This window comes from Pseudochaenichthys georgianus, chromosome 15, assembly GCF_902827115.2.
Source record: "Pseudochaenichthys georgianus chromosome 15, fPseGeo1.2, whole genome shotgun sequence".
NCBI classification, from domain to species: Eukaryota; Metazoa; Chordata; class Actinopteri; order Perciformes; family Channichthyidae; genus Pseudochaenichthys; species Pseudochaenichthys georgianus.
The window spans coordinates 33,436,904-33,464,742 of record NC_047517.1 but is presented as its reverse complement, the minus strand read 5'-3'; the positions used below and the strand labels follow the sequence as shown (position 1 = coordinate 33,464,742).

Genomic DNA, 27,839 nt, shown 5'->3' with positions numbered 1-27,839 from the left:
ATCATTCAGACGCATTGTTGTCCTCTGAAGGACCCCTCACAATTCCAACATGGCGGCGTCCATACGGGTGTGCTGTGCCCTCCGTATCTCACTGGGAGGTGAATAACTTATCTTTCTTATCCTCTACAGCTTCGTTTAAACACATACGTGTATATATTAAAGTATGCTAACTGTATTTACGTTTAAAAGTACGACTAGTTGTTTATATGTGGTTGTATTTTATGAACCGGGACAAGCCTAGCGATGCTGCAGAGCTGTCATCAGCTGTCCAGAAAATGACTTTAATTTGATAAAAAAAACATCCACAAACATTGCATAGAATTAATAATAACATCAAGTTCTTTACATGTTAGACTTTTGCGTCAAAAAAATATTAAACTCCCCGTCACTGTTACTATTTTACGTCAGGTTGAGTGTTGCCAGCAACTGTAATGCTATCTAATCCATTTGTTAAAGTAGTTTTACTATCCTTGTCATAATAGTCTAAAACTAAAGCATGGATTTGTTAGAGCTGGTGATTAACACTGCAAACGGTTATATGGGAAATATAAATGATTCCCATACACCCTGGCCTTGAAATTATGTATGATATTACCCCCACCTAACTTCATTCAATATTGGTTCAATTTAATATCGCCCTGCTTAAAAATGCATTTAGATGCCTCTGATAAAATAAGAATATATAGTGATGCAATGGGTGAGTCTATGCTTTAATTCGGCATACTTACAACATACCAGAACAGCACTTTATTTAAATTATCAAGCTTTGCCTTTACTCAGTCTCCATTTCCTACGGTGTGTAATGGATTGACAATTCTTGCCAATTAAGCGAGAAACTTGGAAGGTGGCTGATGCTGCTAGCATAATATACATTTATAATTGTGTTGTTTTTGTAGAAAGTCACTATAAGCATGCGTGTAATTTACCAGTCTAATCCTCTCATTTGTTATTTCTCAAGTTAAAGTATTGGCAAAGCCTGATGTTTGCAGCTATGATATAATCCACAGTTGTATCTTTGTATATCGAACCTGCTATGTTTATGCACATAATGCAGTTTTGTTACATAATCTTCTTACTTAATGGAGCTTTCTGTCCTCCAGGTGCAGCGTCGCTCCGCTCTTTAGGAGCAGTTCATGTTTCCCAGTTGGCGAGTCGAGCCTCGGTTGTGTCTCTCCAAAGAAACCCTGCTGTCCCTCTGCTCCCTGCAACAGCGTGGCAGCAAACCCGACATGGCAGCTTCTTCAACAAGTGTGAGTTATTAAAAAGATTATTTCCAAAATCTTGTGTTGCCTTATTGGAGAAATACAATCATAATTTGTCAGTTAAAGCAAACTATGCTTAAACCTTTCTTTATCAAAATAACTTGGTTTCCATTAGTGCCTGTAAGTGTTGCTACATGGATTTTGCTCTTTCACCAACAGCTTTTTACTTTCCATTGGCTCTGTATCTGGCCTAATCTTCAGAATTTCTACAAAATGTACTATTGGCAGACTTCTGGTCGCATTAACATACCTTGATTGAGCCTCATTTACCTGTATGGTGCAGCTTTGGGTCTTACAGGGTTCGTACGGGTGCTGGAAATCCTTGAAAATGCTTGAAATTGTACGAGGTGTTTTCAAGGATTGAAAAGTGCTTGAATTTTGGGAGTGGTGCTTGAAATTGTAAATGCTTTACTTCGCTTTTTAGATTAAAAGAAAAATAAAGAAGTCGGAGCGCACTTAATTGCTTCGCTTCTACATAAAACAGCTCCGCTGCGGCCTTCCCGCGCTATGCGCGTGACCTGCAAGCGTTTTTCTTACGTGTGACCTGGGCATTCTGGGCACGAGTAGCCTCCTGCAAAGTTTGCAAAAAATAACGATGCGAGAGTCTGCGCTGACGAGCCACATGAAAGGTACGCCGCAGTAGAGCATTTTAGATTAGGCTAACGTTGCATGTTACGTTTGTTCAAGCTAACGTTAGCTAGCTGAATAGCGAACTCGATTGAGGGATATTAATAATTTTGCAGGGGACAATCATTTCAGAGGAGCGTACCTATGTTATGTGCGTTACAGTCGCTGTGGTGTTCAGAGGATGAAGCACTCACGGCATTTCGTGTTATAGTCACAAAATATAATCTATTGATTCGACACAGAGCGATTTTGAAAGCAATGTATTTCTACTGGTAGTATGTTTCGTGCCTAAACCAAATGTGCCTTGCTCTATCGAAATCAGTCACATTGACCCGAAGACACATTTTCGTTTGTATTACTGGTCTGGGGGAAGCTCGCGAGTGTGTTTGTGTATTTTTGCGTTTGTGTACCGGGGAAACACTCACAAGAAACACCGGCTGTTGCTATGCCTGCTGTGATGTTACATTAGTCCGTTCTCTGCTTGTAATTATGCCGTTACAAGCTTCAAAGTTGTATTTATCATCTGAATTTGCCGAAACAAGTTTAATATTCTGAAAGCCAATATTTGTTTATTTGAAAACGGATGAAAACAAACTGTCTTTTATATAAAATTGAAGTATTTTACTAGTAAAACTACATTTTTCTTTAATCCCATGTAATTGTAGAATGAACACAGTCTTCCTTTGAAGATGTATAAGTCAGGAGTCTTGAGTAGTCAAAATTACCTACAAATCATTGTTCTACACATTTGTAAATATTATTTTCCACTTTTTACCATTGTGAGTCTATTTTTATGCAGGTCTGCGTGATTTCGTGGCTACAATTCAGGCTAATACGCTACCAGAGGTGGACTAAGTACTCAGATATTGTACTTGAGTAAAAGTACAACTACTCAGATCTTGTACTTGAGTAAAAGTATAAGTACTCAGATCTTGTACTTGAGTAATAGTAGAAGTACCAGAGTGTAGGAATACTCTGTTACAGTAAAAGTCCTGAATTCACAATGTTCCTCAAGTAAAAGTAGAAAAGTATTGGCATCAAAATATAGTGAAAGTAGCGACAGTAAAAGTAGTCGTTGTGCAGATTGGTCCATTTCAGAAAAATATATATGATATGTTTTATAATGATTGGTCATGAAAGTGTTCTCAAAGCTGGTGAAGGTGCAGCTAGTTTGAAGGACTTTGTGTACTGCAGGGTCGCTTGTGGATTTACTCCAGGTGGAACTAAAGTCTGATTCAACACTTGATTATATTTCACATCATTCATCCAGATCTGTGAAGTAACTACAGGTATTAAATACATGTAGTGGAGTCAAAGTACACCATTTACCTCTGACTTATGTTCACTGCCAACCTAAAAATACCTAAAAAATAGTAATCAATAATGTATGGAAAAGTTATTTGGCTGATTGTTTTATATTGGCTCAGCCAGGTTATATGGGAGGCCCAGTTTACAGTACGTACAGATCACTCATTTTGAAATATTAAACTTAGTTTTCTTTTCTTTAATTTGTCATCCTCATGTAGAAGGCTATCACGAAACACACATTTGGTTGTTTATAGCATAAAGAACATCTGATTTAATGTGAGGTAGGAAAACAATCATTTGAGTTTAAGTATGTGTATATAAATATGCAATTTACAACAGCTGTAAGATGCTTGAAAAGCTTGAAAATGCACCTTGAAAATGCACCTTGAAAGGTGCTTGAATTTGACTTTGGAAAAGGTGTAAGAACCCTGGTCTTAGTCTGTTGATTATACTTCTTACATGCAATACGCTATACCCACTTTAGGTACCAGGTCATTGCAAACACTACATCTTTATTGTATTTGAATTACAATCCCTTGGCTATAAGTCACCTGTTAGACGTCTTAGTTTCCAGCCCCTTACATTCCCCCAGAAGCCATATATCCTCAGAACAGCTGAGTTTACTGGGAAGCCTAATTCAGTTCTGCTGCACAAAATTACCCTCATAGGCGTGTTCAATTGTAAACTATAATGGCTTAGTGCTGTAGCTACACTCACTGCTGTAAAGGTGTAGCATTTAGTTATGCTATATATTTGTTATGTTATAAGAGTTGTGACCAGATGTCTCACAATCACACCCCTTCCTCCTTGTTTTCTTTTCTTATACAGACAAAATGTAGAAGATGTGAAATAACTTAAAAGCTGTTAAAGGGGACCTATCATGCAAAATGCACTTGTTCTCAAACAGGGCTTAAACAGATGGATATGAGGGATGTCTAGAATGCATGATCTGTTTGGTATTTTGAGCAAAACACATCATAGACATGTTTTTATTTGTATATATCTGAGACCCATAATGTATGCCTAGAAATAGCATAATAGGAGACCTTTAAGTTTAATCTCTTTGTTGGTATGTGTTTTTTCAGTGACAGCAGAGGAGTTGTGGAAAGGTGTGTTGGCAGAAACAGGTTCAGGAGCCAGGAAGGGTCGAGGGAAAAGGACCAAACGTAAACTGAGGAGAGACCTGAACCGAGGACAGACCGTCGGAGAAGGTGAGAAAATAACAAGAAATACTAAACTAAGTATAATATATTTTGTCGTCCATTTCCCTGATGTCTCTTCTCCTCTCTCTTTGTGTTTCCCCTACAGGTCGTGGTGGTTTTCTGTGGCCCGGTCTGAACTCTCCGGTGATGAAGGACGGGAATCAGCTGAGCATGAGTCGAAGAGGAGAGAGTGAGCAGCAGGAGATGCAAGCTGATATAGGTACAGAGACAGAAAGCACTGAACACACTCTTTAGTTTCTGGACATTAAGGCATAGAAAATGAAATTATAAATTGTGTACCAATGCACTTACTGCTCCCATAACAATACAAACCTGAAGGAACGACTTTAACAAAAAAACTGTGCGCAAATATATCACTCTATATCTGATATATAACCGGCTGCTGTTTTTTTCCATAGCAAGAATAAGTCTTTAACATTTTTGTTGTAAGCAAAAAAGCAATTATCTTATTGGAAATGATCTTTCAAGAGATAGAACTTTAAAGTGATGCTAATCCCAAATCAATATGCATCTTCTTCTTCTCCATACAACATTTTCAGAGCTGTTCCTTCAAAAAGTATTTAGAGTTGAGCTTTTGTATTTGTACTTACTAGAAAACGTTTCCTCCCCTGCCTTTGCCTCCTGTCGATCAGTGAAACAGCGGGAAACCTTTGACAGGGATGTGAACTGCCTTATTCTTGTGTGTATGCATCTTGCATGCATGAGATAAACAAAATTGGGAACCATTCCATCGAAACATATTTTTGCGAAACAGAAGCACTAACAGCTCCACGGTGTGAGATAGAAGCTGCCAATGTGTCTCCTCTGTGATCTCATTTGTTAAAAGTAATTACCAAGTTTTTTTTGACAATGAAAAATAGCGACTTTTTATGTTTTCGATGCGGCCACAGTGTGCTCTCAGGGCTATGATCTCAATCTGTTGTTTGTGTATTTGTGCAGTTCGTCAGAGGGATGAGTGGGAGAAAAAGTGGAAGACGAAGGTAAAGAGGGAGAGAGGATGGACCGGACACTCCTGGGGGGGCATCAGCATCGGATCCCCGGACCCTGGACCCAACAAAGGTAAACTAACATCCAAACAGTCTTAACCAGAGATGGCAAAAGTACTCGCATCCTTTACTCAAGTAGAAGTACAGATACTCGTGTTTAAAAATACTCTGGTAGAAGTACTGACTAAACTTCTTTACTCAAGTCAAAGTAAAGAAGTATGGGCTTTGAAATGTACTTCAGTAAAAAGTACCCATAACTAGCAGCATTTTTAAAGAGTACCTGACCTCCCTTTATATTAATAGAACAATAATGTCATTGTTAGCTAATGAATGTTTCCATGCTGAACAACGGCAACATGACAACGTTTCCATTGGTCCCTCTTCTTTAAGGCCCTGTCACACTGTCCCGAAATTGACACCCGATGGACACACGATAAAGGAAATGTTCAAATTCGGCTGTGATCGTAGCAACATCGGGCCATTCGTGAGGGCATCTAAGCCATCGTATGACCGCCGGTGGAGTTTCTCAGGCTCCGGCAGCAACTTCGTGAGCGGCAACTTCGTAAGGCACTCGTGAGGGCATCTTGTCAAATCGTGTCATCTTCGTGTTATCATCGGTGCATTCACATTCACTCTGATCGGGGCGAATGCCCGATGGCACCGAGGATAACAAGATGCCCTCACGATGGCCTTACGAAGGGCAAAATTGACACACGAATTCAACACGAAAATGAATCTTCGCAAGGTCCTTCGGCAATTTTTTGGCATGCCAAAGATTTTGCCTCCGCTCACGAAGTTGCTGCCGGAGCCTGAGAAACTCCACCAGCGGAAATACGATGGCTTAAGATGCCCTCACGAATGGCCCGATGTTGCTACGATCACAGCCGAATTTGAACATTTCCTTTATCGTGTGTCCATCGGGTTGTTTTATTGCACAACAAAATCATGTAAATATATTATGTAAATAACCCAATTTGTGTTCTGTGAAACTAAAAAGGATATAATATATTATTTTGAAGGACAGTTGACAGGAAATTGTTGTTGTTATGGAAACAACATTACGGAGAAAACGTAATATTTTCTACATATAAAGACGGATAAAGTAAAGAACAAAGTCTGAAGATATCAGTACAGTATCATAGTACTGTAACATAATTGTTTTTGGTACTTTCATTGCAGTTGTATGTCTTAAATGTAATGTAAATGTTGCCTTCGTGTGTGGTTCGGGGCCATCTTCGTGCGAAATTCACAATTCCATATTCGTGTGTCCATCGGGTGTCAATTTCGGGACAGTGTGACAGGGCCTTTAGAGAAGACCAGGAAATGATGGATACACGGATCGTGTTCAAATCAATAGGCACGCAATGACTCTAAAGAATAATGATCATGCCACCAAACACACATTCAAACTAAAGTAACCAGCTGTTTGGAAAATGTAAGAAGTAGAAAGTAGCCTACAGGTATTTGTGTTCAAAATGTATGAAGTAGAAAGTACAGGTATTTGGGTTCAACATGTAAGAAGTAGAAAGTAGCCTACAGGTATTTGTGTTCAACATGTAAGAAGTAAAAGTAAAAAGTCGTCAGAAAATTAAGTAGTGGAGTAAAGTACTGATACCAGAAAGATGTACTGAAGTACAGTAACGAAGTATTTGTACTCCACTACTTCCACCTCTGGTCTTAACTATAGAAACATGAAGACTTGTTGTGTGTGGTGGACACACGTATTCCTCTTTGCCAAACAGTAGATGACTTAGAAATAAGAGATGGATGAAGCGATAGATGGATAATGAGAGAGTGACAGGCCAGTATGGTGGCCCATTATCACTGATGAAGATGAGAATGTGACCAAAGCTTCAAGTGGGAGAATTTCTTCATTTAGAAACGAATCTCTCCGTCTGTCTGTATGTCTGGCTTCTTCTTTTCTCTGCGACACTTTCTGTATTCCTCAAACAGAACTCTGTCTCTCTATCACACAGTTTTCATTATCTCTTTCTCTCTTTCTAATATCTAGACTTCTTTCTTTCATTTCCCCTGACTCTGCACTCCTCCTCGTCCCTCCTTTTTATCTCTTTTGTCATTATCTCCATTTCCTTTCAGTTTTACACTCAGTCTTTCTCGTCATTTTTCTCTCGTCCATCTCCTTCTCTATTTATCTCTTTCCTCCCACACACTTTAGTCTTAATTTGGTCTCAGTTCTTGGACAAGAGACTAATGTTTACCTGACATATTTTATCCATGGCGATGTTTGTCCGTCCATCAGTCTGCTTTTAAGTTTATCGTAATTAGCGAATGTGAGCTTGCAAGAACGCTAAACGAAGATGAAGTACATGATTCCTGCTAAACAACAACATTCTAGCATTGTCATTGTTAGCATGTTTTTAGCTCAAATGCAGCATCACAGAGCTGCTAGCATGGCCGTAGCTAAGACTACTTCAGAAAAGAGTCGAGTGAGTTTAAAAAAACACATCACTACAGTCTTTTAAGATACTGTATTTATCTGCTAGTATAATTGACTTAAACTAGGCTTATCCAGATTCACTTCAAACTTTTGGAAGAGACTTAAAAGCACGTGTTAGTTTGCCAAACTGTGATTCAGTAAGAAAGGTAGTTTCCTGCTGTAGACTTTTATGACTCATGGCAAGAAAGTCTATATAGCCCCCTGGCGTCTCTTGATTGAACAAATCGTGTAAGGAAAATAGGTCTAGACCCAACATTATTAGTTTTTCCTCCCTTTCCGTGAGGGAGGGTTTATATCAGGACTTTGGGTTAAGGGTACAAATGTAAGGCATTGTAAAGTCTCTGAAGTCCATACAGTTTAATCTCCTACTTAATCAACCCTGAGGAACACCTGGATGTTTCCTCCTGTTCCCAGCCTGGTTATTTGTTTACATCTCGGTCATTGCTGTTGGAATTGAGTTTAGACTATTTACCTCAAACTGCTGACAGTCGAGGGACGAGCGTCTGTAGTCGCAAAACACATTTTTCATCTCCTTCTTCTTCAATCGAGTCTCTTATTTGCTTGTTGTTTATTTCACATCCTCCTCAGCCTGCTTCTCTCCTTTCCTCTTGATATTGCTTCTCTTTTGTCACCATGCTGTTAGCTGTCTCACCATCAAACACACCTCTCCTATATGAACAGACACTTTCACACACACACACTCAGAGGGCTCGATGAGTGTGATGTGCAGAGAGCTGTACCTAATTGTGTGTGTGTGTGTGTGTGTGTGTGTGTGTGTGTGTGTGTGTGTGTGTGTGTGTGTGTGTGTGTGTGTGTGTGTGTGTGTGTGTGTGTGTGTGTGTGTGTGTGTGTGTGTGTGTGTGTGTGTGTGTGTGTGTGTGTGTGTGTGTGTGTGTGTGTGTGTGTGTGTGTGTGTGTGTGTGTGTGTGTGTGTGTGTGTGTGTGTGTGTGTGTGTGTGTGTGTGTGTGTGTGTGTGTGTGTGTTCCTTTGGGCCCCTTTGTTTGTTGTTAATTGCTCAGGCTGCTGTTGGGAGAGTAGCATCCTTCAGAGGTCACTGACAATGTAAAGTGTCAACTCGTTGCGCTTGCTGCAAGGGCTTCTGGGTATTTGCAACACTCACGGGAGCCAGGTTTAATCTGTTTACAGTGTGTGTGCTTGTGCCAAATGTGTTAAGTGTACAAGCCTATTCATTTAAACGTATTTCTCTCCCCCACTCTTCACAGAAACCTATGAGGACTTCGATTCACGCGTCATCGAGGTGAGTGAATGTTGATATTAATATTTCTCAATGTGTTATTTTTTGTTGTTGCATGTAAATGGTTTGCAAAGGCTAAAATCCCTTAAGTTCCCTCCATTGGACTTCTTTGTTAACTTAAGTAACAAAGTGGCATCACTATGTAACACTCAGGCTTCTATTGGCTAGCGCTCCAATACATTGTACATGATTGGCTAAGGGTCGAGACATCTCTAAGCGGTTGACCAATCACAACAGGGCCGGCCAGCTAACCAATCAGAGCATTTTGAACATTATAACATGTAAACATGTCACAGTAGAGGGACAAAATATACAAATATGAACCTGAAAATGTGCATCATAGGGCTCCTTTAAATATATCAAACTATTACCTTTTCAACGTGCTCTGAGCTTTGGAGTGACGGAAATAAGAAAACAGCATTGACATATCACCAACAGCTGAACAATGAGTTAAACCCGTGGGAGTGAATGAATGAGACTGTACAGAACAACGAAGCAGAAAGCCTCAGTGGGGGAAACTGTTTTCAGGAAATGTAAAGTGGTGGGAGATCCAGTGTGGCGTGAACACATTGCTGGTGTTGGAGGCACATCTGCTGTGCAAGGATAAATGCAGCTGAACACTAAATGTCTACTCATTTTGCAGTGAGGGGAGATGTTAAAGAGTTGGGTTCTGACCTGCATTTGAAGTCCTTCCTGAGGCCAACAAGTGATATTTCTAAAATGTCACATTTGCATCCATGCTGAACAAAAGGCTAATACAAAAGAGGAATTTCTCTCAAGAAGTAGGCAAAATAAGCCCTACAATTAAAAGAATAAGCAGCACATCTAACCCTTGTTATACCGGAAGAGAAATCACCATAATTTGTTTTACACTTCGATGCTTTATTTTAAGAAAAACATATTGTGTTGTGTGTGTGTGAGATAAGATCTGCTGTAAGTAACAGACCCAGTTCATTTAGATTCTCTCAGTGTGGTGCTGTCTTTTACCTTCATTCAATTAACACTAATGGACTGTCCGCACTAAACTAATGGGGGTAATGCCACAAGGTCCCCCACACACACACAAAAAAAGTATTGTGTGTGTGTGTGTGTGTGTGTGTGTGTGTGTGTGTGTGTGTGTGTGTGTGTGTGTGTGTGTGTGGTGTGTGTGTGTGTGTGTGTGTGTGTGTGTGTGTGTGTGTGTGTGTGTGTGTGTGTGTGTGTGTGTGTGTGTGTGTGTGTGTGTATATACGTGTGTGTCACATTGATAGTCTTCCCCAGCCTCCCTGTCAGCATAAATAAAGGCGGTGTCACAGACATTAGGCTTCCCCTTGAAACTGACTGAAGCTTGTGTGTGTGTGTGTGTGTGTGTGTGTGTGTGTGTGTGTGTGTGTGTGTGTGTGTGTGTGTGTGTGTGTGTGTGTGTGTGTGTGTGTGTGTGTGTGTGTGTGTGTGTGTGTGTGTGTGTGTGTGTGTGTGTGTGTGTGTGTGTGACATTGATAGTCTTCCCCAGCCTCCCTGTCAGCATAAATAAAGGCGGTGTCACAGACATGAGGCTTCCCCCTTGAAACTGACTGAAGCGTTTTTGGTGCTATCTCCCTCTATAAGAGAGTGTGTGTATGCGTGCGCGTGCCACCATAAATGCAGGCCTAATGAAATGAAAAGGGCTTACTGGAATAAAAGGCTTGTCTCCCAAGGACGATGTCGCCCGCATGCCATTAGTGAACACATCCAACAGGAGGAGGGGAGGAAGAGGAGGGGCGAGGTGACGGGAGTAAGAAAAGTTGTGAGAGTGAGTTTAGGAAGTCAGGAGGTGAGAGAGAGGAAAGGACCAAGGTGTCATTAACAATAAGTCTTTACACCTACGCTAAAATATCAATCTGATCATCTCAATATACATTCAACACTATAGCCTTTTAAAGCAGAGGCTACTCAGTATTGGCATATCCAGCCTTGCAGTGGGGTGGTTTGTGAACTACCTCTCTGAAAGGTCCCAATGTGTTCATTTTGATGGACTGTCTTCTGAATGGTTAAACATTTCTAATGGTGTACCACAAGGTTCTGTTTTAGGACCACTTTTATTCTCCATATATATTAACAGCGTAGGTGAAAATGTGGATGAAGCTACTTTACATTTTTATGCGGATGATACTGTGATGTATTGTGCAGGTCCCTCCATTAAATAGGCTGGTGTTAAATTACAGGCTGTTTTTAACATTATTCAGACTCAGCTCTCTGAATTAAAGCTTCTTTTAAATGTGGATAAAACCAAGGTAATGCTCTTTTCAAAAGCTAAAAAGACACCAGAGCCTGTTTTAGATACGCAAGGAACAAAACTTGAAGTTGTTGCCTGTTACAAATACCTTGGTATCTGGCTTGATGATTGTCTCTCTTTTAAACTTCATGTCAATAACCTGCTTAAAAAGCTGAGGGTTAGGCTAGGTTTCTTCTACAGGAACAAGTCCTGTTTCTCGCTTGAGGCCAGGAAAAGGCTAGTCACTGTGACCTTTTTACCTGTGCTGGACTATGGTGATTTGTTGTATATGAATGCACCTGCCAATTACCTGAGCAAATTGGATGCTGCGTATCACAGTGCTCTGAGATTTGTCACAAATTGTAAAGCGCTTACACATCACTGTACACTGTATACCAAGGCAGGTTTACCATCACTCTCTGTACGGAGGCTCAGTCATTGGTACACGTTTATCTATAAAGCTTTGTTGGGTAAATTCCCGTATTATATCTGCTCTCTGATAACACAGAGAGTTGCAAGCAGCTATTGTCTGAGGTCACATGATGTAGTCTTGTTAGATGTGCCAAGAGCAAGGACTGTCTTCGGTAAGACAGCTTTTATGTGCGCAGCTCCACTTGCTTGGAACAATCTTCAGCAAGAATTGAAACTGAGCAATCTCATTCCTCTGCATGTTTTTAAAGCTAGGCTAAATGAAATGCATGCTGATACAATGGGCACTTGTAAATGTCTATAACTATGTATCCTGTAAATATAATGTATAATGTCCTTTATTGTTTTATGTTTCATGTGGAACCTATATGCTGCAGGTCTCCCTTGAAAAAGAGATCTATGATCTCAATGGGACCAATCTGGTTAAATAAAGGTTTGAAATGAAATGAACACATGGAGTCCCGTATATTGTTCAGGGTTTACTCCAAAAATAATGATGATGAATGTGTATTTACTGTAATATGCTGTAATATACTGTAATATGCTGTATACATGTTTGACTAATGTTTGACGTTCTTCTTAATAATCACTAAAGGTTAACAATTCACAAATAAAACAAGAAGGGTAGTTTGAGGACTTTAGATCTAACAATTGAGGCAGCCAAAATATTTATTGTTTGTCTGTCATTGTGGTAATTGTGGAGAGAATGTACAACCACTACTCATCTTGTTTACCAATGCTCAACAATTGTATATACGTTAATGATTTAAAGAATGCAAAGTTAAAATGGTGACTGACCTGGCATCTACAACTATACATTCATAATTTTTGTATTTGTACAAAACATGTTAACTTTATTAAGAAATATGTAGGGACATACAAAAGTAGAATGCGGGGGGGAAAAGCAAGGGGAAATGTAAAAATAGGCACCATGTTGTATGTTACATTAACATTTCGAACTGCAGCCTTCAAAAATGTCTGTCAGGTTTCGTCTCCGGCACAGTCTCAGTAAAATAACACCAGATTGGACCTGAGATGAAAAGGAAAGCGAGGGATGAGAGATGCCCGAGGTATCGGTGAAGAAAGAGTGATATTTAGAGGGAAAGTGATGCTCATGGCCTCCCTCCAGCCTCTTGGACAGGACTGAGCGATTTCATTAACAGAGATGGAGCGTCGTCAGTGTCACAACACGGTTTCTCATCCTCTTTTTACTCCCTCTCTCTCTCTCTCTGAGGACAATAACCTTGAAGGTTTTCCTGAAAGTAAACAGATAATAGCTGGCTGGATGCTAAAAAGAAACTTTGCAAAAACTTTTCAATTGGATTAAAAGTTTTGAGAGGACGCTCCGACAAAAACGTAATATCTAAAGTGAGGGGGCGTTAATACAGAGACTTTTAATTTGTTAAAAGCATTACCTGTATTTGTGATAAAGGCTGTTAAAGTGTTACTACCTCGTTCCTCTGTAAATGTAATTTTAAGATATCCAGCGGCAAATCATAAAGACTTTTTCTGTAATTGAAGACAATTAAAATCCCATTTGGTAATTTTTTTAATTAATGGTGCTTCTCCAACTATGTCTGATATTATGGTCTCTCCACAACAGAGAAGATTGCCACTTTCTCGATTGTACTTACAATAATATCAAATCATATATCTCCATTCAACCATGCCTTTGATCACAGTGATTTTAAGAGGGGTAGCAGAATGGTTGGTATAATATCATTATTGCATTGAATTTAGCTTAAGCTTTTATCCAAAGGGACTTACAATAAAGGCAAAAACCATCGAGATTCAAACTCCAAACAAGGAGAGTGCAGATATATTCACTCCAAGCAAGTCATACCATAGTAATTGCTGGCATGACCTGCTTGAAGTGAATATATCTGCACTTATATCAATATAGATACAAGACTATACAACTCTTTCTAAAATGTAAATAAGAAACAAAATGTAGGTTGATTTGAACTACCTCTTGAAATGATCTACAGTAACAATATAGCGGTGGTTTTAGATGTAGCTTTATTTACTGTGATACTACTACAGAGAAGATGCTTTAAATGAAACAGTGTTGAGTTGTTGATGATTAACAGAGCTCTTGTATCACAAAGCTGTATATTTACTTACATTTACTCTAAATTGCCAACAAGTACAACAATATCAATTAAATGTGAGAATATAATCTGTTGTTGTAAAATAATCTTTTACACTTGTAAAGTTTCCCACAGAGTTTAATACAGTATATGGAAAAGTATAACAAATCACCTGCATTTATTTTACCCTAATTTCCTTGAATGACACGCTTTTCCAGCCAACATGATTATTTTAAAAGTATCCGTATGAGTCTGACCACACATTTGAAGCAGCAGTGCAAGATATAGATCGTTTTAATAAATACAAACATAATTTCAGGATCTGTCAGCGGGCGGGATATCTCAAAAACTTCAGAAGAGAGTTTTATTTGGACAGTGATTGCTGTTTAAGATTTCAGACGTTTGATGATTATCATTTTTTGCCTTAGCTTTGAACTTAACACGGAGACTTTAATCTGGATCTAAATATGTTTGTAGACGCTCAAATCTCACTGACCCTCAGATTTCAAGAAGTTATATTTTTTTTTTCCTGCAAGAGACTTTATAGTACGAGATGTATTTCACATCCACATCCTTAAGGTTTACTGTTCCAACATATTTAAAAAAAATTAAAGCGTTTTTTACCTACCTTTCTTTGAGGTATAGAAACATGACAAAACAAGTGCCATACACACAATGTGATCACATGACCAACAAATTAATTGATGCTGTTTGGTCAGTCATAACAATATTGACCTAAATGTAATCTATTAAACAAAGTAGAAATGCGTAACTCTCCAACAAGAATGTATCCGATAGATCACCATATGAACACAATATGTTCTTTCTGTGGGATTCAACAGACTCTCTATTCACTATTCAGAGTCAAGATATCAACTTAAAGTCCTAGAAAAAGAATCGAGGTGTGGTTGTGCCACAGCTAGTCGGCGAAGTGTTTAGCGTTGGCGGAGGGTTGTGCTGCAGCGCCTTCTGCCTCCCTGTGGAGAAAACTCCTCCCCTGCTCAGAGAGATATGGAGAGATAGAGAGGGAGACACGCAGCAACAGATTGAGAAAAGAAGAGATGAAACGGTGAGAGCGAGTTGAAGCTTCCTCCCACCGCCAGGCTGTCTCTCGTCCATCTGCTCTAACGCTAACACTCCCAAACTGCTGCAACTACCTGTACGCCCAAACTGACAAACACAAAGCCAAAAGCTCAACATCGCTGCAGGCATTTACACACACTTATGACAAAAATAAGTCTAATTGAAACATGAGAACTTGTTGGGATTTAATTTACAAAAACAGTGTTTCTGGAGAGGATCTCTGCAGAGGTGGAGAAAAAACCCTATTAATACGGCATATACTTTATTAACAGCATTGTGTGCATGTCCTAAAATAACCAATGCGAAGCTCAACATCACTGGGAACATTTACACACACTTCTGACAAAAAGAAGACGCATTGAAACATGAGAACTTGTTGGGATTTAATTTACAAAAACAGTGTTTCCGTATGTATGGAGAGGATCTCTGCAGAAGTGGAGAGTCTACTTTGAGAGAGATGTTGTTGCCCTCCTATTTACAGGCCTGCAGCCACTGCACACAGAATATTGAATGTGTGTAATTTGCATTTGAGGGGGAAAAAAACCTATTATTACTGTATATATACTTTATTAACAGCATTGTGTGTATGTCACCTAAAATGACCAATGTCAAGCGCAACATCACCTGGTGCTCACACCAGACGAAAACTAGATAAAAGTCCCATTAAAACATAAGAAATAAGAACTTGTTTGTAATTTACAAAGACAGTGTTTAAGATCTCACCTGGAGAGACTCTTAGATAGCAAGAAATATATGTTGTTACCCTCCTTTTACGGGCCTGCAGCCAAAAGACTCACACTATTATTACTGTGTATACTTAATTGAGAGCGTTGTGTGAATCTCAGCTAAAATGACAAATGTAAAGCTACAAACACATTTCTGACAACTACGGTAGATAAAAGTCACATTGAAACATGAGAAATAACAACTTGTGTTGGATTTTAATTCACAGAAAACAGTGTTGCCATCTGGAGAGGATCTCTGCACAGTTAGAGTTTCTAAAGGAATATGTTGTTGCCCTCCTTTTTACAGAACCACAGAATTATTTCAGTATATACTTTATTGGCAGCAATGGGTGGATGTCGCCTAAAATGACCAATGTATAATAATTAGGGCTGTCAGTCGATTAAAATATTTAACCGCGATTAATCGCATGATTGTCCATAGTTAATCGCGATTAATCGCACATTTTTTATCTGTTCTAAATGTACCTTAGAGGAATATTTTTCAAGTTTTTAATACTCTTATCAACATATGAGTGGACAAATATGCTTTATGCTAATGTTTATTATCATTTGAACAATGACAAATATTCTCATGAATATTAAACACAACAACCTCTGAACATTACAAATATTCGCCTCAATTCAACCTGGAACCTCTCTCATACAATACTGTGTGTGTGTGTGTGTGTGTGTGTGTGTGTGTGTGTGTGTGTGTGTGTGTGTGTGTGTGTGTGTGTGTGTGTGTGTGTGTGTGTGTGTGTGTGTGTGTGTGTGTGTGTGTGTGTGTGTGTGTGTGTGTGTGTGTGTGTGTGTGTGTGTGTGTGTGTGTGTGTGTGTGTGTGTGTGTGTGTGTGTGTGTGTGTGTGTGTGTGTGTGTGTGTGTGTGTGTGTGTGTGTGTTCGATCGTGATCGTGATCGTTGGAGCTATGTGCAACTCAAGGCATATGCTCGAACGGGAGCTGCCTGGACGCTGCAATCATGTTGCTGCAATCATGAGTGTGCTGACTTCTCGTACAATGTCCCGCTGTCTGCTTCCTGCATCAAGTCAAGTGCTCGGCGCAGTTGTGTGGATAGGGCGCTCCTCTGTTTTCATTAAAACAGCTCCTTATATCCGTTAGCGCAGCTAGCTAGCACCAGATGCTAACAACAACAATAGCCGCGTTCACACTGCGGTACGGTAATGCACGTAAGGTCTCTCTCTCGCTCGCTCGGGCCACACAAACACACACCCTCCCGGTCCTCCCGATGGCCAGTCGGTGCCTGCCGGTGAGCGTGGAAGTGTGGTCTGCTGCAAGCGGGCGGCAGGAGCGGGGCTGTCAGCATCAGCTTGTAGATGGTATTTTAAACTCGATGCGCTCTGAAACTACGGGGCGGCCGAGGAAAAAAAATACACATGCGTTAATCGCGTTAAAATAATTAGTGGCGTTAATTTTTTTTTTGCGTTAACGCGTTATTAACGCGTTAACTTGACAGCCCTAATAATAATAATAATAGATTTATTTTGTTAGCGCTTTTGCAGGTGCACAAAGATGCTTTACAGATATGGTGAAAAGAAAAGAACAACAAATAAATATATAGTTAAAGTCAAATAATACAAAAACAATCACATGTATAGCCAAAAGCTCCAGATCACTGGAGACTTACAGACCCTTCTGACAAAACACTGCTATGAGTATATTCAAGTCCTGTTGAAACATGACAATTAATAACTTATTGGTTGTTTTTTTCTTTTATTAGCTATGAAAAAAAACGTGTAATTGGTGTAGATACCTCAATACAAGCTGTGTGTGTGTGTGTGTGTGTGTGTGTGTGTGTGTGTGTGTGTGTGTGTGTGTGTGTGTGTGTGTGTGTGTGTGTGTGTGTGTGTGTGTGTGTGTGTGTGTGTGTGTGTGTGTGTGTGTGTGTGTGTGTGTGTGTGTGTGTGTGTGTGTGTGTGTGTGTGTGTGTGTGTGTGTGTGTGTGTGTGTGTAACCAAAATAACCGCAAAAGAATGGCTAGGTATTTTAAATGCTGAAATGTAGTTTAGTGCAGCTCATTATACATCCAGTGAAGGGCGATGTGGTATAGCATAACAACTATGTAGGCCATTAAGGCGACTAACAACTTGTATTACACGGCTTAGTTGAATACTCGATTCTGATTGTAAATTCTTAACATGTGACACGTTGTTAATACATTAGTACAGACCAGTGTCAAGGACTATAATGAAGGTTGCTAAGGAAAGAAAGAGAAAGGAAAAGAGGTTAAAAGACGGAGCGCTGGACCAGAACAAAATGACTCAGGGTGCCTCTGAGATTACAAGGGGCGCAGCAGTAGTAGGTTTACATGAGCAATAGTGGCCGGCAACAGCAATGAGAAATAGCATTGATGGTCCCAATGAACAGATTATGGCATTTGTTATGTTTTGAAACCAAGCAAGTGAGAACATTTCAAGTGAGTTAAAGTGCAATCCTGAAATATTTCATACAGTCCAAAGTGGACTGTGGCAACGAAAAGCACAGAAGCTTCAAAGCTGTACTGATAAAAAAAATGAGAACATATTGTAAATCAAGGCACATATTATTTGAACCAGCTCATGGTTTGAAATGACAAACATTGAAATGCAAAAGTATTATTAAAACCATGTACTAAATCATCACTTTGGTCCCATCATATACTCTGGGAAGAGAATATTTACTGTGCTTGAAAACTGGAATCACATCATCATGTGAGGTTGACTTTGTGACCTGGAGATCATTTCAGCTGCAACATCAGCTCGTTGAGAAGCTTTGGATATGAGATCTTTCTGTAGCCATTCGTGGTGAAGGCATCTGTGCTATTGTATGCATTATTTTTGACCCAACATTTCTACAGGCATGGCAGACTATGGCACTATTTTCACATGAATATTCTAGCCATTGTCTATTTGTATACCACGAGCTGCAAAATGACCGCCTTACCCCACTGTACAGGCGGGTACTTGTTTAGATATACCTGGGCAGGCTCTGTTTTGCCGAGGTCTCCTGGCACCTGCGGGCCGCATAGGGGCGGCGTAGTTTGGTGCGACGAAGACTGCTGCTCCGGGGGCGAGGGCGGCGAGTCAGGCGGGAGTAAGCTAGTGTCACAACGGAGGGTCACGTGATGTCCCCATCTGACCTGTTGCTACGGTCTGCAGTCGATGCAGTGTTGCTGGCGTTTAGTGATGGTTGCTTTAACCATTTTCGTATAAATGATTATCCTCAGATGTGCGTCACTGCTATGGAAGCACTTTGGAAATGATGCACGCGCAGCGGAGCAGGTCACGCGCACCCGACACAATTTGTTGTTAGTATTTTTCGCTCCGTTCTCTTTTTTGAATAGAGGGTGCATAACATTCAACTGCCCCGAAGATCCCGACGTGAAGCCTCAAGGGTAAACACCAGGTTTACTAATCTACCCGCACAATGTGTATGGTGTCGGAATGTCTCGCTATGTTAGTACATTGTTAAAAAACAAAACACCATTTAATTTCGGGTTAAAATGTGTTGTAACTGCGTTACTGAGCATTGTAACGGGTAATACATTACCCACATTTCATTAGTAATGCGTTACATTACTTCGTTACAGCAAAAAGTAATATATTACTGTAACTCAATTACTGTTACACCCAACACTGATTGTGTGTGGTGCCTATAGGGTTGTGTGGGGTGCCTACCTATAGGGTTGTGTGTGTCTGTGGGGGGCCTATAGGGTTGTGTGTTGGTGTTTGCTGCCCTGACCCCAATCCTTCTGCTGTAGCCCCTGCAGTCAGATTATAAATCCCTCAGTGAAATGTGTGTTACGTAACTCCTGAAGCTGGAAGCAGATCTGGACTTTGAAGTTTTCCCTCAACTCAAACTCAGCGCTGTATTTCTGTCACTTCTGCTCTCTGCCGGGGATACAAATGTACGAGATGAAGTGTGTGTCAATGCTCAGATAAAATCTTTGAACGGCTGCTGGTGGTCCCATACGGGCGGCTCGAAAACCACAAGGCCGTAGATACAGACACTTTCTGTAGGAGACGTGGATTCATTTCACTTCTAAAAGGAGAGTAATATCCGACAAACATCGGCCATTAATGCCAGTTTTGCTCCACATCTGGACGCTGGATGTTTAAACTGGCAAACATTATGCAAGATTCATCAAGTGAGTGTAAGCTTTCTCTGGGCTCCAATTGGCTCGCAGAACAAAGCTGATTAACGCAGCTTTAAATATAGAATTATTAAGTAGTTAGAAAATGAAAATGCCTAAAACTAATGTTTGTATTCATAAGACATGAGGGTTAAAAGATTTTCTAATCAGTGCTCTAATTGTCTTAATTAACTTGGTTTAATTAACTCATAAGTTTAACTGGCTAGTTGTTGTATCAAATTTGTGTGTGCGTGTACGTGTGTACATGTGTGTGTTGTACTGTTCTTCATTACGGTTTTTGCAGAATCAGCAGTTTGTTCATCTGTTGTCAAGACACCACACACACTGACTCTTTTCATCAGACAATTACTCTCAGTCTTTCTTTCTCTTACACACATACACACACACACACACACACACACATATCCGCGTGTACAATACAACACACACATTGTTTGTGACTCTGGACAGACGGAGACCTTTCACTCTCTGCTGCTCACTTGTGTCACCCTGCCTCCTCTCCCTTTTCGTCTCTCCTCCTTTTAGTTTTCTTTTATTCCTCACTGCGTTCCCTCCTACTGATTTTCTTTCCTTTCCTTGTTTCTTCTTCATTTTGTCATCTAAATAATGTCATGTCTTAATTGTCCCTTCTTCTTTCTTAAAATCTCTTTTTAATCTCTTCTTCTCCTCCCTCAAGCCCTCCACTTCTCCTCTCTCATCCATCTCTTCTGACCTCTGTATTTCCTCCTTTACCCACTCTCTCTCTCTCTCTCCCCCCCTCTCGTTAACTCCAGCATCATCTTTCCTCCTTCCCCTAATCACTTCCCCTCTCTCCGCCACTCCTTCCTCTCTGGGTGGTGATTCAATGCTGCCCCCTGGTGATAAATTGTAGATTGTAAATCAGGAAGGACAGCTTGCTGTGTGTGTGTGTGTACGTGTGTGTGTGTGTGTGTGTGTGTGTGTGTGTGTGTGTGTGTGTGTGTGTGTGTGTGTGTGTGTGTGTGTGTGTGTGTGTGTGTGTGTGTGTGTGTGTGTGTGTGTGTGTGTGTGTGTGTGTGTGTGTGTGTGTGTGTGTGTGTGTGTGTGTGTGTGTGTGTGTGTGTGTGTGTGTGTGTGTGTGTGTGTGTGTGTGTGACAGATGACTGTTTGCTCGGTGTACTAACAGATCGATAAAAGTCACTCAAATCTGGACAGGTTTTCTGGTCTGGATTGACAACACGGACACACACACACACACAATAAACTGTCTTAACAATCTGTTGTAGTGCTACAACTGCAAATGCTTTCACCTACGCAGAAACACACACTGACACACAGACACTTCTTTTAGTTGGAACAATACCTTTATTAGCCTGGAGCAGAAACCTCAAAAACCTATGGAATCAAGGACAATTTGAAAGACTGGATTTAAATCAAAAAAGATTACATCATTATTATAACATGTACAATAAGAGTGAAAACAAGCCTCTTTTCTTTAAGTTGTTTGTTTTGGATTCTCTTTCTTCGTGTGGGAGATTTGGGTAAAAAAGACAAATAACATCAGATCACAAATGGCTTACGCTGATTGGCTGATATTTTTGCTCTGATTAAATACACTTGGTACAAACACAATGGCACACAATGAGCAATTTCACCAATAACATGTCCAACACAGTTATAGCTATATTCAAAACACACGAAGGAAACTCTCTAAGTTGGTTTGTGTGTGCAGTTGGTCTTTCTACGTGTTTTCAGCCACACACAGTGGTGTACATTTTTATATAATAAGTGTGTTAAAAAGTTCACGATCTGGGATCATGAATTAAATCTATTCTAAAATACGCAGAAGGTGATAGAAGTCAGGTTGTGTTAGTGTTTGTGGTTTATGTTTCATCTCTTGCTGTTTGCAGTTGAAGACTGTGTTCAAAATGACAGCTAAGGAGGGCAGGAAGAGGTCCATCAGCTGTCTCGTCGCCGTGGGAAACGGCAAAGGAGCCGCAGGTTAGACACTCTGCAAATTAAACTTATGTCACAGCACTGAGAATCATTTGAAAGAAATGAAGAAGAAGAAGAATGTCCTTTAAAAAAAAAAATTAAAGAACATGAATCACATACATTTTTGACAGTTTCAGTGAATTTCTCAAATTGTGAAAACAAGGTGTTCTGTGTAGATACGGGGAAATATATTTGACAGCTTTTCAGAAGTGAGCTACTAAATCAAATGTGCAGAAATGCTGAGGAAACTCTTCCACAGACTCCTGAGATCCACCTGCCTTCAACCTGTCATTACAGAGGCTGCTAGGGCTGCTTTAATACACATGTTACAATGATCATATAAGCTCATGATATATGCGTTTATTTGCAGTATTGCTAACAATGAATACCACATTCGTCTCTCTTCTCTCCTCCAGGATTTGCAGTGGGTAAAGCAGCAGACAGAAACACAGCTCTGAGGAAGGTAAGACCGCAGAGTTATTTCATTCTGAGTTAATCGAGTCAGCTTTTGTGTTAATATCCCGATGTTTCAGGGTTCTTCTTGCGGTCATTAAAAACCTGGAAAAGTCATGGAAATTCAAAATGCTAATTCCAGGCCCTGGAAAAGTTATGGAAAACTATATTTTTTCCAAGGTTTTGGAAAAGTCATGGAAATGTAACTAAAGTTGCATCAAATATAATTTACATTTTATCTAATCGCAGAAATAGTAATACTATAATGATAATAAATACTGTATCGTATAGTAATGAAACGTGAAATGGCATTTAACTGACGAGGTATTTTGCTGGTGAGAGATCTTAGTTGCTTTAGCGTGTAGAAGCTAGTAAGCCTACTATTGGATTTGTTTTAGATAGGCACAACATGTTTCAGATCTTATTTTCCTGTTCCATGTTAAAATAAACCATTTTCAGTGGTACGCTGAGAAAGAGTAATGTTTTGGGTCATGGAAAATTAGGTAAAGGTCATGAAGAAGTCATTGAATATCATTGGTGAAAAAGTGTATGAACCCTGATGTTTGTATTTTAAATTGGAATATAATTGAGTTATTAGGTCAAAGTCAGTAGTAAAATACTAATTGACATACTACAATACATTGTTTTTACCAGAGTGTCAGGGCTTTGATGAATAATAACTTCCATTTAGGCTAATTTAGTAGTGCTTTTATAGATTTTAGTCAATAACAGGACCCTTCATTTCCACCAAACCCAGATTAGGAAAACCACATTTATCATTGTTTGCATACAAATCCAAACTGCTATGTATATTATCAACAGATGTGTGTTCCCTTCAGATTCTGTAATACAAGAAAGTCTAACCAGTTTAAAATATATGCCACAAGATCCACATCAAATATACTTCTATAAATATATGCCTGTTCTCAATTATTATGTAACTCAGTATTTTCTTTACAAAAGGCTTTATCACCGGGCAGTCCCACAGAGAAAATCATTTGTGTTCTGCTTCTTATGATTTTGTAACTTAACAATTACGTTAATAAAATGTTTCTATGACTGCAGCAACTTCCTAACTTAGATGCTAATAATAATAATGATAACAAACACTTAGCAAACCAATGACAACAATGTGTTTGTGTGATCTTCAGGCCAAGAACCGAGCTATCCACTACCTGCATTACATAGAGCTATACAACGACATGACCAGTAAGTGCATTTCCCCTTTTTTTTCCTTTTAGTCTTCAACAACATCCTCATTGTTACTCAGCATGGAAACACTACCGTTTATAATGCAACACTCATTTGTTCATGTTACGGCTACCAAGTTGTTCATATTCTAACTTTATTTTTTCTTGTTTCATATCACCATATGATATCTGTTTGATATTGCCAGGCCCTATCTGGAAGTCAAAGTTTTCATTTTAATATTCATATCATTTAATAACAAGATTGTTCCGGATGCAGCTCAGTTTCCTTTGACAGATGAATTAGTACTGATCCAGCTGTGAGTCACATAGCATTGTCTCTGAGAAAATGAATGTGGCTTTACTTCTAGAAACCGAGGCGCTCACAATACCCTCTCCCACTCCACAACTCCATGACCTAAAGTCCTCTAGTTTCCTTTTCTCTCTCTTCCTCCTCCTCCTCCTCCTCCTCTCCTTCATCTCCTCCCCACTCCTTGCACTTTCCCCTCAAATCACCTGCTAGCACCTACACAAGCCACATAATGGAAAAAATGGATTTGTGAAGAGAGGTCTGAAAGTGCACTACTTATACTTCCTTATTGTGAAACGACATTTGGCTTCTTGTGCTGCTGCTGAGAGATGAATGTGTGAGTCATCGTCCAGCGCCCACCGGAGGGGAACGTTGGCTTCCTGTTTCGGCACGGTTCCAGACGAGAGGAGTCTGTATTTCCTCACAGTTTGAGCTCAAAACTGTGGTATATTTAAATTCTGCAAGTCCACATGGATGCCAGCTCTCACTGTTGGACCATCTGCACCCTGTCTGGAGCGTCATGTGATTAGTTGTTTACTTCTTCCGTCCTATTCTCGCAGTTTTTTTTAGAAAGACAAACTTGTTTTTTTCTTGCTAGTTTTGCAATCAAATTAAAATATGTGATTGATCAGGTTTTTTTTCGATCATTTTTGTCACCTTTTGTGCTCAAACACTGAATCCTCTGTCAACCTTTATTTTTACCCGAAAGATTTTTGTTTATTCGGAAGTCGATAAGCTGTAACAAATTAAGTAAATGTGTGACCTCCAGTGGCCAGATTGCATGCAGGCCACTTTAGTTTTTGGTGGTGGTCCAGTGCTTGGATTTCTTCCACCAGGTGAGGGCTGGTGATTAACAGTTTTTCATCATTTATGTTAAGCTGCATTATCAGAAAGTCCAACATCTGGATGTTCCGGACCTGGCCATAAAATGTCGTTTTTGCTTGAGAAACAAAACAAAGCGCTCCACTGACCTTCCGGTACATGTTGGCAGCATATTCCCTCTCTCCAAGGACAGGACCAGGGTTGGTTATGAATATTCATGTAGCTCCAGTGTTCAGTAGAAATGAATGAATGAGTAAATTAGAATACATTTGAATATGGCGGCATGTTTGATGCTTTGTTTTGGCGTTTTTCAAACTTTTGTTGGAAGAAATCAAAACCTCTTGGAGGAGGAATTTGCTTCTTTTTTTCTACCTGCTTTCACTTTGTCGTTGTTCAGTCTGAGTCATGCCTCACACAGAAGACGCACTTTTTCCAAATGAACCTGAACCTCCCGCAGAGACTGCAAATGTTCATCTTCCTCTGCGTGTGACATTTAGTATTGCATCTTAGATTTCCTCACCCAGCAGGACATTTCCTCTGAGTTTCAAACTTCTCTCATCCATCATCTCAGTTAATTCCTTCTACTTAACTCCTTCCTCTGATGGTGCAGCATCCAAGAGCAAATCCTCACTCATTCAGTCAAATGTATTCAAACCGGAGGGCTAATGGAGAGCAGCGAGTGTGGTGTTTTATAAGGGATGTGACACAAGAGCAACATCAAGCTGCAGTTTCCTGTACAGTTTCACCGTTTGTCAGACGTGGTTCAGCAGCTCCTGCTCAGGGATTTAGAGTCTGAATAAATAATGATCCACAGCTGCTGCATGTGGAAGGACATCTGGTGGGCAGGTAGAGAAACACAGGACCTGAGGGAGAGCAGGAGGAAAGATGCATAACAAAACACCAGAGCCTTCACTTGGCACCATGACATAATCAGACGCTTTGTTATAAGGTATATGTTCTCTGTCTTTCCAGGTCTGAATCCAGAGACTGTAACTCAGTTGTTTTTCTCTCCAACAGTTTATCATGACATTAACTCTAAGTTCAAGAGGACGACGCTCTGCATGAAGAAACAAAACGAAGGTACGTCTCTGTTCATTAAGTATTTAGTAGGTGTAGCTTACTTTTGATTACTTTATGTGACGAGGGAAGACATGTAGGCAACACCTTTTCCTTACAGGTACTTTTCCAAACCATTTCTGCATAAAAATATACTCGTACTTTTATCAGTAAAATATTAATATTCTAGTAAGAAAAGCTACTTTTTAACCGATGTAAATATTGATACAAATTGATAGTTATATTTCAAAGTTTTTATCGTTATTTGTTTGATTGCATGCTTGGACAAATTTCACCTTTTTACATCCTGAACAATGACTAGTAAAATCTCACGGTCATACAATTGGAGGGATTTGGACAATTTAAACATTGTCTCCTTTATCCCCTAAATTATGGTTAAAAAAAACAAACACAATATTAAAGTTTTTATTGTATATGTAATATAATTTACTTTATCCCACTTCGTATCAGACGACATATACCGTGAGAGAAAACGTATAAATGTCCCCCCCTTGTATCCCATGGTGATGATAATGTCTGCGCAATATAAATATCATTACCATCATTACAAAACACTCGCTGCTATATATGTGCAATATCATTATTGATAATGTGCTATGATAACGTGTATCTGCCACTATGTTTTTTTGCACCGCTAAATACTGTTAATATTTACATTAATTATGTGACCGTCTACGTTTCCTGTAGATATTTAATTGCTCTTTTTACTGCACTGTTAGTGTACAGTTTTACTAATATGCTGCTGTGTTTATTGTATGTGTGTAACTCTGGCACAACAATTTCCTTCGGGATAAATAAAGTCTTATCGTGTGTTCTCTGCAGGTTACGGTCTGCGCTGCCATCGAGCCGTCATCACTCTCTGTAAACTGATCGGAATGAAGGACCTCTACTGCAAGGTGGAAGGATCCGTCAATCTGCTCAACATCACCAGGGCCTTCTTCACCGGATTAGCCAATCAGGTGAAGTCACGTTGAGATAGTGCGAGGGCTTTCCAATGGGACGGTTTCATTAGAAAAATGTATCTGCTACCATGCAATAAAGGGAGGTCCTAAACATTTCGGATAATCAAAAAAAATCTCCAGACACTCCAGGAACACTTGATTGTAAGACAAGCTTCAAGCCGTTATCAGGGTCAACCCTAAAGCCCCACAAACTGAAATGCAATGGCCTTGAAACAAAGTGTACCACCAAAATCACACGTTTCCCCTTCTCCATGCACTTTTGAAGTTATAATAATAATATAATTAACTTTTGATTACATAGCATCTTTCGAACAAAGTGCTTTCACATAAAAATCTTTAGACACAGAAAATAAAATGAACAAAAAACCAGCAACAAAACAGAGTAAAACAAACAGAAAGTGATAAAGCATTATGACGTTCAGGTGTATAATGTAGAGAAAAATGATCAGCTGAAATATGTCTCTGTGTACATTATATTTTTTATGATACACTGCAGATGTTTAGCCTCTGGAGCTGTTCATATAACTTTCCTCTATCTCTGTTTTCCTTTCTACCATCAGACAAACCAAAGTTTTTTTGAAATTGTCTCGCTGAGATACGCGTCGCAATCACATTGATCTTCTTACCTACTTCTCCTTATACCTATTTGCATCAACATCTTTCTCTTCTTCCATGCTGCAGCAAATCCACCAGACTCTGGCGGACAGGAAGCAGCTGCACGTGGTGGAGTACCAGGCGCAGCGCGGCCCCCTGCCCGTGGTGGTGGCCAGCCCCAAAGAGGGGGCGAGGCCCGACCCGGAGCCCGTGGACGAGATCCCCAACACCCGGCTGAACTGGGACGACGTGCAGGCCGCGCAGGGCATCAAACACTCAAAATGGGCGGGGGTCAAACGCACTATCTGGTAGTGAGGGGCACTGGACTGATGGAGGGTTGTCACAATGTCTTGCTTTGCCTAGGAAAGCTGAAACGAAAAAAAAGGGGCATTTGTTCTCCAGAAAAATGTCAGTTTATGTTCCAAATCTATCAGATGTGTTGTTTTGTCATCCGAGGACAAAGGTTACTTGTTTCTCCAAATGAAGACGACACATTTGAAAACTCTCCAGATACTCCCAGAAAAGTCAATAAGAAACGCTCAGATCCTAGATATCAATGTTTTCTTTTATAACTGTAAAATCAATGTGCTTTCTCACCCTAGGATTTGTTGAAAAGACTTGTACTAATATAATAAAGTATGGATCTGTGAAA

At 39.9% G+C, this 27,839-nt stretch overlaps 1 protein-coding gene across 1 annotated transcript; it reads left to right on the top strand.

Moving 5' to 3' along the window:
• mrps5 (mitochondrial ribosomal protein S5) lies at positions 1 to 27,839 on the top strand. The gene is made up of 12 exons (XM_034101247.2): positions 1 to 98; positions 1,101 to 1,250; positions 4,283 to 4,408; positions 4,506 to 4,619; positions 5,360 to 5,479; positions 9,089 to 9,123; positions 21,698 to 21,788; positions 22,199 to 22,245; positions 23,387 to 23,444; positions 25,572 to 25,634; positions 26,454 to 26,590; positions 27,275 to 27,839. The coding sequence occupies exons 1-12, from the start codon at positions 50 to 52 to the stop codon at positions 27,497 to 27,499; spliced, it is 1,215 nt and encodes a 404-aa protein (XP_033957138.1). The 5' UTR covers positions 1 to 49; the 3' UTR covers positions 27,500 to 27,839.

Excerpts from the sequence above, each read along its gene's own strand:
- mrps5 (XM_034101247.2), top strand. The coding sequence starts at position 50 with ATGGCGGCGTCCATACGGGTGTGCTGTGCCCTCCGTATCTCACTGGGA. Across the intron at positions 4,409-4,505 it reads AGGACAGACCGTCGGAGAAG|GTCGTGGTGGTTTTCTGTGG; the intron begins GTGAGAAAATAA and ends TTTCCCCTACAG. Across the intron at positions 22,246-23,386 it reads GAAACACAGCTCTGAGGAAG|GCCAAGAACCGAGCTATCCA; the intron begins GTAAGACCGCAG and ends TGTGATCTTCAG.